At 37.6% G+C, this 14,936-nt stretch overlaps 1 protein-coding gene across 1 annotated transcript; it reads left to right on the top strand.

The window, feature by feature from the left end:
• The first annotated feature begins 14,231 nt into the window (after nt 1–14,231).
• LOC115511504 (protein S100-A6-like) lies at nt 14,232–14,492 on the top strand. Its single transcript, XM_032593037.1, has one exon. The coding sequence runs from the start codon at nt 14,232–14,234 to the stop codon at nt 14,490–14,492; it is 261 nt and encodes an 86-aa protein (XP_032448928.1).
• The last annotated feature ends 444 nt before the right edge of the window (nt 14,493–14,936 follow it).

The raw sequence follows: 14,936 nt of genomic DNA, 5'->3' as shown, positions 1-14,936 counted from the left end.
AACTTTCAGGTTAAAATTACAAATGCGAGCTTCTTTCCTTAAGGGGATAAAAATGTCTAAAGCTATGCATAAAAAAAAGAGAATATACTATAGAAAGAGGGACAAGGCTAAATTGATGGAACTGAACAGAAAACTAACAACGCTACTTTTTTTAAGTTAAAATCTTATTATTGATAATCAAAGGTTGACCTTGACCCTAGTAATACCAAACTTCGAGTAGCTCTTGATCAGACAAGCAAGACACTATTAAACTGAGAAAAATGTACTGGAGAATGGAGAAGTACATCTAAATAAAAGATAAGGAGAGGGAAAGTAAGTATAATGTAAATCCAAAATAGATCCCTTTTTTTTTTTTTACAAGAACATGAAATTTAACAATTATGTCAGATAAATAAATTTTCGGAATTGGTGATAAAATGAGAAGTTAAATGATAGGGGTAGCCCGGCAGTAAAATATATAAGTATAAATAGTTTTTTAGAAATAAAGATAGTTAACTATTACAGACAAAACAGGGAGAAAACAAAAATAAACCAGCATCACTGTAGAGAAGTAACTCTGACCCAATAGAAGCTTGGTTGCATTTTCCTAGGCCCACCTAGAACTGCCTTCGTGGGGTCTTTTGGGAGCTGATCTGGGCAAACCTTTTGCCCAACGCAGGGTGGACCTGATGTTAGGGAGGGGGGAGGGAAGCCAGCATTACTCTGTCAGGATTAGAGGTAAAAACTAAAGACAAGAGAATATCTAGTCTTGACAAGGATGGGGGAAATGATCTACATCTAGTGTTTTCAGCAAGGCTGCTCTCTTTGCGAACATGACAAAATCAGAAACACAAAATGTTTCAGTCTGGCTGAGGTGTACGGTTGCCCTTGAACAATACAGATTTGAACTGCACGGGTCTGTATCCATACAGGTGGTTCTGTATACACACAGTCCGGTACTGTAAATGTATTTCTCTCCTTATGATTTTCTTCATAACCATTTTCTTTTCTTTAGCTTATTTTATCTGTAAGAATACAGTTTTTATACATGTAACATACAGGGGCACCTGAGTGGCTCGGTCAATTATGGAGCATCTGACTTTGGCTCAGGTAATGATTTCACTGTTTGTGAGTTTCAGCCCCATATCAGGTTCGCTGCTGGTTCAGTGCTCAGAGCCCCCTTTAGATCCTTTGTCCTTCTCTCTCTGCCCCTCCTTCTGCTTGGTGCTCTCTCAGAAATAAATAAAATATTTAAAAAATACATATAATGTACAAAATATTTGTTCATCGACTGTTGATGTTATTAGTAAGCCTTCTGGTCAACAATAGGCTACTAGTTGCTAAATTTAGGGGAGTCAAATTTATACTAAGATTGGGGCACCTGGTCGTTCAGAGTTGTTTGGACGGTCGACTTTGGCTCAGGTCTTGATCTGTTGTCTTGTAAATTTTTTTTTTTAACGTTATTTATTTTTGGGACAGAGACAGACAGAGCATGAACGGGGAGGGGCAGAGAGAGAGGGAGACACAGAATCGGAAGCAAGCTCCAGGCTCTGAGCCATCAGCCCACAGCCCACAGCCCGACGTGGGGCTCGAACTCGCGGACCGCGAGATCGTGACCTGAGCCCAAGTCGGACGCTTAACTGACTGAGCCACCCAGGCGCCCCTTGATCTGTTGTCTTGAGTTCGAGCCCCGCATCAGGCTCCGTGCTGACAGCTTGGGAGCCTGGAGCCTGGAGCACTGCTTCAAATTCTGTGTCTCCCTCCTCTCTCTGCCCCCTTCCCCATTCGCACTCTGTGTCTCTCTGTCTTTCAAAAATGAATAAATGTTAAAAAAAACTTAAAAAATATTATACTGAAATTTTCGACTACTCAGGGGTCGTGCTTCTAATCCCTGTGTTGATCAAGGTCAACTGTAGTGCCATCTCCCTACTACTGAACAGTCGCATGAAAATAGTGGACCTGCGCTCAAATACCATTACATGATTCTCCAAATATTACGAACTCCGTTCAATGATTCAGTCATTTTCCATGTAGTTTGAACTACATTTTTCACTTTTATAACTAGTATCGCACATATATTATTACATGAATATTAAATACCCAAGGGACGTGCTGAGCAGTCATTTATAAACAATTGGTGAGTAAGTATGTTCTCAAAACCATTTAATCACAACCATATTGTATTTTAGAAAATATATTTTTTTCCTCCAAATTATTTTAGAGCTGTTGGTTTACCTGAACAGTGTCCCAACCCTACATTCTGCCTGGGGTACACGGGTCTGAGGCAGACAACTGAAAGCGCAGGTGAAGGGTGAATGTTCGCTGCAATTAGTAGGCTCTGTTCTCAGAGGGAATCCAAGCCAACGTAATTTGCTCCGATTCTCCGGCTAGATGTCTTGCATAAAAATAATAACAGAAGGCAATTAAACACATGAACAGACTGAGGAAATTGTGGTATGTTAACCCTGAAAGAGAACACACCTAAATGCCATCCTCGTGATTGTACTGTTTCATGATATGTCTGCTCTCAAAACGTGTTGCAGATATGTGTCTTGCAGAAAAACTGCTTTAAGTTCATGAAGACACGTAAATCATCTATGTATATATAAATTCCAACGCTACATGCATGAGATCGAAGCACCTTTTCATTCTTCTTCCTTCTCCTAATCAGGATTTTTTCCCTTTTGTATCATTTCTCGGTTTGTGGTTCAAGTAAATGCAAAAGAGATTTTGCTGTTTTTACTTACTACATAACAATTCACCTGGTTTTAAAAGCGAGGCAAATAGGAGCACCTGGGTGGCTCAGTTGTAGACCATCTACGCTTGATCGCAGGGTCATGAGTTCAAGCCCCACATTAGGGCGCGGAGCCTACTTAAAAAAAAAGAAAAGAAGGAAAGAAGGAAGGAAGGAAAAACCACGCAAATAAGAACTGTAGAAGAGAGTCTCATGTTCATGTATACTTTACCAGCAAGTATGTGAACTCTAGCTTGTTGTATGACAATTAAGAGGTTCAGGACTTTGAAGGCTCAGAGAGGCACGACAAGTGTAGGTATGGTTTGAAACTGGGCGGGAAAGCCTGACAGAACTATGCTTTCCGATGTATCCACAAATTCTACCTACTTGGCTCCGTACACATTCATTTCTGGACCACCTAGACTCTCCTCAATTGAAGAACATATTTCCAATCTTTCATCTCTTATGGGGAAGATTGGCAAATAATAATGTGATACATAGCCAAAGAATTATGTGATACATACTTCAGTTTTAAATGTTGTAAACCAGGCAAGTCTATCATTTTGGTTTTTGATACAAAACTAAAAAATATACTACATTTGCCCACCACTGGTCTATTTCATACGGGGTTCCTTTTATAAAATGGTTCATTGAATCGATACGTATTGTCAACACCCAATAAAGATCCTAAAACACATATTTTACTTGGATCATTTATAGAGTAATCATGTGCTTCTATGTAACTATCAAGATTGAAATAAATCTAGTCTCAAAAAAAAAAATAGAGAATTCTCTATGTTATGCTATTTCTCTTTCCAGACAACATCTAGAGAAATTAAGAGGTAACGATACTAAGGGAGTAATTAAGTGTTCCACATTGGAAATACAATTTTTTTTCCTTTCAAAATAGAGCTTTCAGAGAGTCTGTTGTTTCAGAGAGGAATAAGATCACCTAGAATTGGGAGAGCTGCTGTGAATAGATTACCTAGAGCTGCTTCATTTGTCAAGTTGTTGTGATTTCTCTCTCTCTTCCCTGGGCTAGTTTCATCTTTACCTTTTCTTCTTGGTAAAAGTAGATTTTCTTCTTCAGTCACTAAAACACTCAGTCATTATTTGGAACTATCAGAGACTTGGTTTATAGAGATAATAATTCAAAAATTGTTGGTGGATGATACTGCCCAAATATATGATCAAAGTCAGGTATTTTCAATGGGCAAATCCTGTTTTTTATGATGTAAATGCTTGGCATTTCTACTTCCCAGATTCCGAGCAAGTAAAAGCGTCCTGGGAATGCCTAAACTCAAGTATTTGTAGTTATTAATAATTAGCATACTTACGGTAACCGTCACTCCATTTACAGAGATCTAGGTTTTATTAACCATTTGCATTACTGTGCAAAACCCATCAGCTTGAGCCATCCTGTCTAAGGTAGATCCAGAACCACTGGAAATTAATTGGCTCTCCTAAAAGTCTTAAAAAGTACTGTTTTTCTAAGAAGTCTAGGCTACATAATGGTTTTCTTACTCTGATGACTAGATCCACACCTTTTTACCACAACTCATTTAAAGCTTTTTGTTAGAGGTGGTTATAGTTTCTCTGAGGATTTAAAATGAGATTAAACACCTCTGACTCCTTTTAACACCACTGCTTCCTCCTTTTTCTCCCCAAGCTCACCACCACAATCCATTTCATATTTGCTTAACATTTATGATATGCCAAGAACTATAAAAAAAAAAAAGACAAAATTTCTTCCTTTGAGATAGCAACTTCAAGTATCATCTCACTTTTACTGTGAGTGTTTGGGGAGCATTTCTCCCCATCATTTGTATATGTGTTATCAGGAAATATAGGTGCTCGTACCCTTTTGAGCATGGGACATTTTATGCGAATGTTAGACAAGCCGATTGCTGAATTGAATCTGGTAAGACATTGGCAAAATGGAATGAGGGAGAGTGACAGGACCATGGAAGAAGGGGAAAATGGGACAAACAACTGATGTCTAAGAGGACCAAAAAGAACAAAATAACCCTCAAGAGCTGGGAGCTGGCCTGGTCCTGTCAACTGGGCCATAGAGTTCATGGCGCTCACGGCCAGGCCATGATGGTTTCCTGTTGAGTATAAACAATCTCTTAGAGCACCAACATTGGATGAGGGCGCTTTGTCTTGGTAATGAAGTGAAACAAAAGCAAGACCACTGTGGAGTAGAGTCTGAGCTTAACAAAAAACAAGGTCACTATGAAATCATAAAACAATCAAACGTCCTGTCTCCCAGCAGAGTAACTCCTGGTCTGGTTCTTTACCAATGGCATCTCTAACCCCTCTTCATTTCTCCTGCCTTCTAGATAAAAATGATCAAGATAGCCAATTATAGATACCCAGTTACTTCCTGCCAGCATCCAATCCATGGCAGACACCTGCTTTTGTTGAACTCTTCTCCAAAATGTCTAACACGAGCCAAGTTCCCACAGAGAGTTCCTTCTCTTTCCTAATGAGATGCCCTCATAGTTCCTGCATGGTGTGTGGTCTCCATGGTGTGTGGTTGCAGTGAGACCAGCCAAGAAACCACGTCTGTTTGACTTACAGATGTGTTACTTGTGGTTTTTGGCTGCAGTGCATAAACAAGAGTTAGGCCCAGGTTTAGGACTGCCATATACTTTCTTTTCTTTTCAGCTGTCAGAATCATCTGAGCTTGCTTTTAAAAATGCAGATGCCTAGGTTCAATCCTAGATCACTTGAACCTCTTCAGAGGGCCAGGAGTTTCATTTTAACAAGCTTCTCAGGTGAATGTTACGTGCATGTAAGAGTGTATACAGAGCTTGACATGTTTTCCACGTGTGCCGAAGAAATGTCCATTCAGCAAAGCCAGGAGAGAGACTACCTTATATAAATCTGTACCCATTTTGTTGGAAGATAACTTCCAAAACTTGGCCATTTTAAAAATAACATGTTAGTGAATATGATCGATCCCCGTTGTTCACAGATTGCGTGTCCATGAATTCACCTACTTGCTAAAATTTCTTTGTAATCCCCAAATCAATACTCGTGGTACTTTCATGGTCATTTGTGGACTTGTGCAGAGCCTGGAAAAATTTGAGTAGCCTGATGCACAGGTTCCCAGCTGAGGTCCAAGGAGGCGCCTCTGCCTTGTTTCAGCTCTCATGCTGGGATGGCAGGAGGATGGAGATGGTAGGGGGCAGGGCAAGAAAGTCCCACTCTGGGGGCAGTTGGAAGGGGTTTGATCCCAATTCTGGCACCTGCTAGGGAGTAGCCTCGGGTAAGTCACTTAGCTCTTCTGAAGCTGTGTTTTGCTGTCTCTCTTTATTATGGAAAAAATAGACATAACACAAAATTTGCCATTTCAACCATTTTTAGATGTACAATTTAGCGGTATTAAGTGCATTCCCAGTATTCTGCAACCACGACCACTATCCATTTCCAGAATTTTTCATCATCCCAAACAGAAACTCTATATCCATTAAACGATAACACTCCATTTCCTTCTGGTCCCAGCCCCTGGCAACATCTACTCTACTTTCTGTTTCTAGGAACTTGCCTATTCTAGGAACCTTACATAAGTGGAATTATAAAATAGTTGTCCTTTGTGTCTGGCTTCTTTCACTTAGCATAATATTTTCAAGTTTTAACCACACTGTAGCATGTATCAGAATTTCATGCCTTGTTACAGATGAATAATATTCCATTGGATGTATATACCACGTTGTGTTTATCCATTCCCATGGACATTTGGGTTGTTTCCACCTTTCGCTTACGCTTACCGTAACACTGCTATAAACATTCGTGTACAAGTATATGTTTAAGTCCCTATTTCCAACTCTTGGAGGTGTATAAATCCAGAAGCGGAACTGTGGAGTCATATGGTACTTCTGATGAGGGTTGGAAGCAGAAAAATGTTCACTTTTAGCCTGGAAGGCTGACCTATAGCCTGCATAGTTCCGATAAGGATCAAATACGTGCTGGTTGCCACATTTTTTTTTAAAGAATTTATTTTAAATAATCTCTACGCCCACTGTGGGGTTCAAACTCATAACCCCGAGACCAAGAGTCGCATGTTCTACTGACTGAATCTGCCAGGTGCCCCTGCTTGCCACATTCTTAATGGGTCTCATGACGGCTTGTAAATCTTACCAATAGTTAATATCCAACTGAATGATAAGCACCAGAGAAATCTTGTGAAAGTAGTTTTGTGAGGAGAAATTCGAGGAAGACATTTATGATCTAATACTTCTTGCATGTCCCGTCCCCTCCCCCCTGCGCACTAAGCAGATAACCGCCAGCTTTCACATAGCTCAAGTGCAGGTCTTTCTGTACTGTCCCTGTGCTACTTCAATAAACTTAATAAATTGAGCCATACAATGTCTCAAGAATTCTTTCCTGACCTTTGCACTCCACCACCCTGCAAACTGCTATGTTTAACTTTTTGAGGAACAGCCAACCTGTTTTCCACAGCTGTTGCAACATTTTACATTCCCACCAGTATTGCACAAGGGTTCCGATTTCCCCCTACATTTTCACCAATACTTGTTATTTTCCTTAAGAAAAAATAGCCATCCTAATGGGTGCAGAGGGGTCATTTTCTTTTTTGTAACCTGAAAAAAGTAGAATCTACCAGGATGAATTGCTTTCAGGTTTGAAGATTATGGTTGATGTTATACACAGTCTTCCCCCATTTCTCAAAAGTTCATGTTATGCCATTTCACTCTTACAAAAGACCTACATTAGTAACTCTTGTAGCTAACTTGAAAGAAATCCAAAGAGGACTTTCGCTTTTATAAAAAAGACAAAAAGTGCAAATAGCGGTCAGAGTTTGTTTTGTGGGTCATGCCTCTCATCTCTGCCCCCCAACAGCAAGAGTAACCCTAGTGGGCTTCTTTCCTGGGAACTACCCTCAGCATCTCAACATCAAGCTGCTGTAACTTTGAATCGTTCGTGAACATTTGTGCTTTATCTCAGTTTATTTGTGCGTCTGTTAGCAAGATGTGTCCGAACGCATCAGAAAAGCCTAAAAGAGGTTATTTTGGGGGTCTGGGAATGCTAAAAAGTTTTCTGTATAAATTAATAGTTGCTTTTTTTGCTTTATACCATTTTGGTGTCTGCCACCATTAATACCCCAATGAAAGTAGTTATACATGCCACTTCCTGGACTTGTGTGAGGATATCGTATACACCCATGAGGAAGACTGCTGGGCCACACATTGTACATGTACTTAGTTTAAGTACTGCCAGACTGTTCTTCAGAATGTGCATGAATCTATCTCCCATCCATGAGTGCATGAGTCCTTCCTTAGTCCTACAACCTCTTCAGATCACCAGCAAGAAAGGAAGTTCTGAATTCCTGTCTTTTAAAGACCAAAAGTTTTTAAATATGATGAGGTTCAATTTATCCTTTTATTTATTTATTTTTTTTTATTGTTTGTGCTTTGACCTTGCCTAACCCAAGATCACAAAGATTTTCTCCTACGTTTTCTTCCAGAAGTTTGGGCTTTTATATTAATGCAAGTTAATGTTTGTTTATAGTATTTATGGTTCATTTTTTTCTGTATGAAAACCAAATAGTTCCAGTAATGTTTGTTGAAAAGACCATCTTTCTCAATTAATTGGCTTTGATGTCTGTCGGTAACCACTTCACTATATATGTGTGGATCTAAATTTTCTATTCTGTTCCATTAGTCTGTATCCATAAGTCTCTCCTTATTTCAATACCATGCTTTCTTCATTACTGATATATTACAGAAAACCTCGAAGTCAGGTTGTATAAATCTTTTTAAGATTTTCATCTATGTTGTAGTATGTATTAGAATTTCATTTGCTTTCATTGCTGAATAATATTTCATTGTATGACTATACCATATTTTGTGTATCCAGTTGTCAATTGGTAGATATTTGGGTTGTTTCCAGTTGGGCTATTATGAATAATTCAATGGACATTTGTGTACACATTTTTTGTGGGACATATGTATAACTCTCTTGTAGATACACCTTCAAGTTCAAATTTTTTATGTAATTATATATTATGAGATAATACACAATTATGCTTTAGAAAATTCACATAGACCATTTATTTCACTCTCTTAGGGTAGAATTCACACATGATAGTAGTTCCATTTTATTTATTCATTTATGTATTTATACATTTTATTTTATTTTTGTTTTTAATTTTTCTAATTCCAGTGTAAATTAACATACAGTGTTATATTAATTTCAGGTGTACAATATAGGGATTCAACAATTCTATACATTACTCGGTGTTCATTATGATAAATGTCTTCATTCCCTTCACCCATTTTACCCATCCCTCTACCCACCTCCCCTCTGATAGTCACCATCTGCATCTAAGAGTTTGGTTTTTTGTCTCTTTTTACTTTGTTCATTTGTTTTGGTTCTTAAATTCCTCATATAAGTAAAATCATATGGTATTTGTCTTTCTCTGACTGACTTATTTCACTTAGCATTATACCTTCTAGATCCGTCCATGTTTTTGCAAATGGCAAGATTTAATTCTTTTTTATGGTTAAGTAATATTCCACTATGTTTCATAGGTATAGATATAGATATATAGATATCACTTCTTTATCCTAATTCATCTATCAAAGGGCAGTTGGGTTGCTTTCATACTTTGGCTATTGTAAATAGTGCTGTGGTAAACAAAGGGGTGCATGTATCTTTTTAAATTAACATTTTCCTATTCTTTGAGTAAATACTTAGTGGCAGAATTACTGAATCATATGATAATTGTCTTTTTAATTTGTTAAGGTTTTCCACAGTGGCTGCACCAGTTTGCATTCCCATCAACAGGGCACAAGGGTTTCTTTTTCTCCACATCCTTGCCAACACCTGTTATTTCTTATGTTGTTGATTTTAGCCATTCTGACAGGTGTGAAGTGATATCTTATTGTAATTTTGATTTGCATTTCCCAGTTGGTAAGTGATGTTAGGCATATTTTTATGTATCTGTTGGCCATCTGGATGTCTTCTTTGGAGAAATGTCTGTTTATGTCTTCTGCCCATTTTTAAATTGGATTATTTGGGGTCTTTTGGTGTTGAGTTGTATAAGGTCTTTCTATATTTTGGATACTAACCCCTTATTGAATATATTATTTGCAAACACATTCTATTCAGTAGGTTGTCTTTTGTTTTGTTGATCATTTCCTTTTCTGTGCAGAAACTTTCCAATAGTCAATTTTACTTTTTATTTTGATTCCCTTGCCTTAGAGGTATATCCAGAAAAATGTTGCTACTGCCAATGTCAGAGAAATTACTGTTTATGCTTTTTTCTAGGATTTTTATGGTTTCAGGTCTCACATTTAGGTCTTTAATCCATTTTGAGTTTTTTTTCCCTATAGCGTATGAAAGTGGTCCATTGCACGTAGCTGTCCAGTTTTCCCAACACTGTTTATTGAAGAGACTGTCTTTTTCCCATTACATAGTCTTGCCTTGTTTGTCAAAGATAAATTGACCATACAATCATAGATTTATTTATTGACTCTCTATTTTGTTCTATTGATTTATGTGTTTATTTTTGTGCCAGTACCATCTTGTTTTGATTACCACTGCTTTGTAGTATATCTTAAAATCTGGGATTGTGATACCTCTAGTCTTCTTCTTTTTCAAGATTGCTTTGGCTAGTCTTTTGTGATTCCACACAAATTTTAGGATTATTTTTTCTAGTTCTGTGAAAAAAATTATTGGTATTTTAATAGGGATTGCATTAAATCTGTAGATTGCTTTGGGTAGCATGGACAATTTAACAATATTTGTTCTCCCAATGCATGAGTATAGATTGTCTTTCCATTCCTTTGTGTCTTCTTCAATTTCTTTCATCAGTGTTTTAGTGTTCAGAGTATTGGTCTTTCACCTCCTTGTCATCTGCAATAGTGAAAGTTTAACTTCTTCTTTACCAACTTGGATGACTTCTATTTCTTTTAGTTATGTGATTGCTGTGGCTAGGACTTCCAGTACTATGTTAAATAGAAGTGATGAGAGTGGACATCTTCGTCTTGTTCCTGATCTTGGGAGAAAAGCTCTAAGCTTTTCACCATTGAGTGTGATATTAGCTGTGGGTTTTTCACATATGGTCTTTATTATGTTGAGGTATATTCCCTCTAAACCTACTTTGCTGAACATTTTTATCACGAATGGATGTTGTAGTTTGTCAAATGCTTTCTCTGCATCTATTGAAATGATCATACAGCTTTTATCCTTTCTCTTGTTAATACGATGTATCATGTTGATTGATTTACATATATTGAACCACTCTTGCAACCCAGGAATAAATACCACTTGATTATGGTGAATGAGTTTTGAATGTATTATTGGATTCTGTTTGCTAATATTTTGTTAAGGATGCTTGCATCTATGTTCATCAGAGATATTGGTCTCTTTTTTTGTGTGGTGCCTTTATTAGGTTCTGGTATCAAGGTAATTGTGGCCTCATACAGTGAATTTGAAAGTTTTCCTTCCTCCTCTATTTTTTGGAATAGTTTGAGAAGGATAGGTATTAACTCTTCTTTAAATGTTTGGTAGAATTTATTTGTGGAGCCATGTAGTCCTGGGCTTTTGTTTTCTGGGCGTGTTTTCATTACTGATTCAATTTCACTGCTGATAATCAATCTGTTCAAATTTTCTATTTGTTTCTGATTCTGTTTTGGGAGATTATATATTTCTAGGAATTTATCCATTTCTTCTAAGTTGTACAATATTTTTGCATATAATTTTTCATATTATTCTCTTATAATCTTTATATTTCTGTGGTGTTGGTTGTTATTTCTCCTCTCTCATTTCTGATTTTGTTTAGTAGTTCCATTTTATAAAGCATAATATTTTAAATTAATTGACTTCAAAGTTGGTACTTGAAGTAGAACAAAAAAAAAATGGTGGGACTGTTAGGATACATTATTTAGAGTCAAATTATAAATGCAAAAATAATCTTGCATATCTTGAACAGAATGTAGAAGTATATTAAAAGACTGATAATCCATGACCAAGTGGGATTTATTCCAGAAATGCAATGTAGTTTATAGCATTAAATAAAAGTATTAATATAATTCACCATATTTATAGGTCAAAGGAGAGAAACTGATGTTCATCTTGATTGATGCCAAAAATGCATTTAATAAAGCTTAATATCCATTTTCAATGAAAACATTCAGTAAAGTAGAAGTAGATGAATATTTCCTTAACTCATTAATGTCTGGGGTAAAATAAAGGGGCCACTAATGTATTAAAACAAGGAGTTCAATAAGAGCTGGAATAGAAGCAGCAAAATTGTCATTTTTGCAGGTTATTTTAATCTATATATACATAAAATTAATAGTTGGCTTATATACAAAAAAAATCCCTAATCATAAAATATGTTGGCAGACAACATGTTGATTTCAATAGCCACAAAAATTTAAATTACATAAGAAAACATTAATAACAAGTGCTATATGAAGAAAATGATCAAACTTTATTGAGATCTGTTTGACTCCAAATACAGTGTTAATCACTATACTGCATATATTCATACATATTAATTTATAGACAAAGGTAGCATTTTGTGGGGTTTTTTGTTTTGTTTTTAGATTTTTATTTATTTATTTATTTTAGTTTCCAAGACAGAGAGAGAAAGAGAGAGAGCGAGCACAAACAGGGAAGGGGCAGAGAGAGGAAGACAGAGGATCTGAAGCAGGCTATGGGCTATCAGCACAGAGCTGGATGGGGGCTCGAACTCACTAACTGTGAGATCATGACCTAAGCTGCAGTCAGGCACTTAACAGACTGAGTCACCCAGGCACCCCAAGGTAGCATTTTGAATAAGTGGTAAAGAAAGGTCATTCAGGGCCGCCTGGGTGGCTCAGTCGGTTGAAGGTCTGACTTCAGCTCAGGTCACAATCTCGCGGTCTGTGAGTTCGAGCCCCACGTCGGGCTCTGGGCTGATGGCTCAGAGCCTGGAGCCTGCTTCCGATTCTGTGTCTCCCTTGCTCTCTGCCCCTCCCCCATTCATGCTCTGTCTCTCTCTGTTTCAAAAATAAATAAACTTTAAAAAAAAATGTAAAATAAAAAAAATAAACAAAAAAAAAAAAAAGAAAGGTCATTCAGTAAGGGTTTGGGACAATAGATTAGTCATCCAGCAAAAAACAAAAACAAAAAACATACAGATCCAGACTTTAACTCCTTTTGCGTAAATACCTCCTAGATATATCACAGATGTAAGTGTGATAGATGGAACAAAAGTACTAGAGGGAAAAAAAATGAGTAAATATTTTTCCCTTTGAGATATGGGAGACTTTTAAAAAATTGTTTAATGTTTATTTATTTTTGAGAGAGAGACAGAGCGTGAGTGGGGGGAGGGGCAGAGAGAGAGGGAGACAAAGAATCCAAAGTGGGGTCCAGGCTCTGAGCTGTCAGCACAGAGCCAGATGAGAGGCTTGAACCCGCCCACTGCATCACGACCTGAGCCGAAGTCTGATGCTTAACCAACTGAGCCACCCAGGTACCCCTTAAAAAATTGTTGTTTAAGTTTATTTATTTACTTTCAGAGAGACAGAGACAGCATGAGTCGGGGAGGGGCAGCAAGAGAGGGAGAGAGAATCCCAAGCAGGCTCTCCACTGACAGCACAGAACCCGATGTGGGGTTTGAACACAAGCAGCTGTGAGATCATGACCTGAGCCAAAACCAAGAGTCAGATGCTTAGTTGACTGAGCCACCCAGGTGCCCTGAGATATGGTGAACTTTTTAAAACCATGTCACAAAAACTCAGAAACCAAAAAGGATAAGATTGTTAACTTTGACCTTTTAAACTTTTGCATTGCAGACAACCAAATAGAAAACGAACTCCTAATTCACACTACATGGAAGGGAGAGAGACAGATGACAAATTAGAAAAATGTTTCGGGAAAATGATATATAACAAAGTGCTAATACACACACACATATGTACACACACACATACATACATACCTTTATGGGGGAAGAAAAACAAAAGAAAGATGACAAAAGAATATGAACAGGAAATTTATAAAAAGAAGTAATCCAAATAACCAATAAGCATCGGAGATGCTTAATTTTATTAGGAATCAAATACTAGCTAAGTAAACTATTAATGAAATATTATTGTTTGGTCCTCAACAAATATTGAAAAAGTTAATAACATTCAGAGTTGGATATAGTCTCAGGAAATGTATACTTTCATGTCCTACTGGTGAGAATGTAAATTGGTACAATATTTCTAGAGGATAGTTCGGCAATATTCATAAAAATGACCCAAAATCACACATGCATGAATTTATCCAAAAGAAATAAAGGAATAAGTGAGAATAGATATATTCTCACAGGATACTCAGCGTGGCTTTGTTTATAATGGTAGAAATTTAGAAATAGCCTAGATAAGTTGTGTCAAGGTGACACATGAATTCAGTAGAATACACTGAAGCCTGTCGGCTAAGAGGTAGGCTGGCCACCGCCCCTCTGGTCCCTCCATGCTCTCCAGGCTGTGCTCACTGAACCTAGCGCCCAACCATGGCGTACCCCCTGGATCAGGCTATTGGCCTCTCTGTGGCCATCTTCCACAAGTACTTGGGCAGGGAAGGCGACAAGAACACCCTGAGCAAGAAGGAGTTGAAGTTGCTGATCCAGAAAGAGTTCACCATTGGCCCAAAGGTGCAGGATACTGAAATTGCAAAGCTCATGGACGACCTGGACTGGAACAAGAACCAGGTGGTGAACTTCCAGGATTATGTCACCCTGATTTTCATCTACAATGATGCCCTTAAGGGCTGAAAATAAATCAGGAAGGTGGAGACACCATCCATAGGGCCTGCCTAAGTCAAATCCAGTGGTGGGTAATTGTTCGATAATTATCTTTTTTTTTTTTTTTTTTTTTTTTTAGTTAAAAAAAAAAGAAAACACTGCAGCCTGTAAAACAAGAAAGTAGTTCTTTATTGATGGGTATGGAAGGATCTCAGGGACAAATGATTAACTGAAAAGAAGCATGTTTCAGAATAGTGTATACAGTGAGTGATTTCCCTTATGTAAAATTGCACTAGTCTACAAATGGGTAGATATGCCCAAAGGATGTTCACCACACTGTCAGATGTTTTCTCTGGTGATGTGCTTTTAGGTGTGTATTTATTTTCTTATTTGTACTCTTCTGTCACGTTAGAATTTTGTTCAAGTTGCTGGAGGGGTGGTGTGGGGGGGATGGGCTAAATGGGTGATGGGTAC

This window comes from Lynx canadensis, chromosome B1 (genome assembly GCF_007474595.2).
Source record: "Lynx canadensis isolate LIC74 chromosome B1, mLynCan4.pri.v2, whole genome shotgun sequence".
Taxonomy (NCBI): Eukaryota; Metazoa; Chordata; class Mammalia; order Carnivora; family Felidae; genus Lynx; species Lynx canadensis.
Note: the sequence above shows the minus strand (reverse complement) of the source record. Positions and strands in the feature narration are given on the sequence as shown.

What these genes read in the sequence shown, in the direction of transcription:
- LOC115511504 (XM_032593037.1), top strand. Translation starts at nt 14,232, where the DNA reads ATGGCGTACCCCCTGGATCAGGCTATTGGCCTCTCTGTGGCCATCTTC.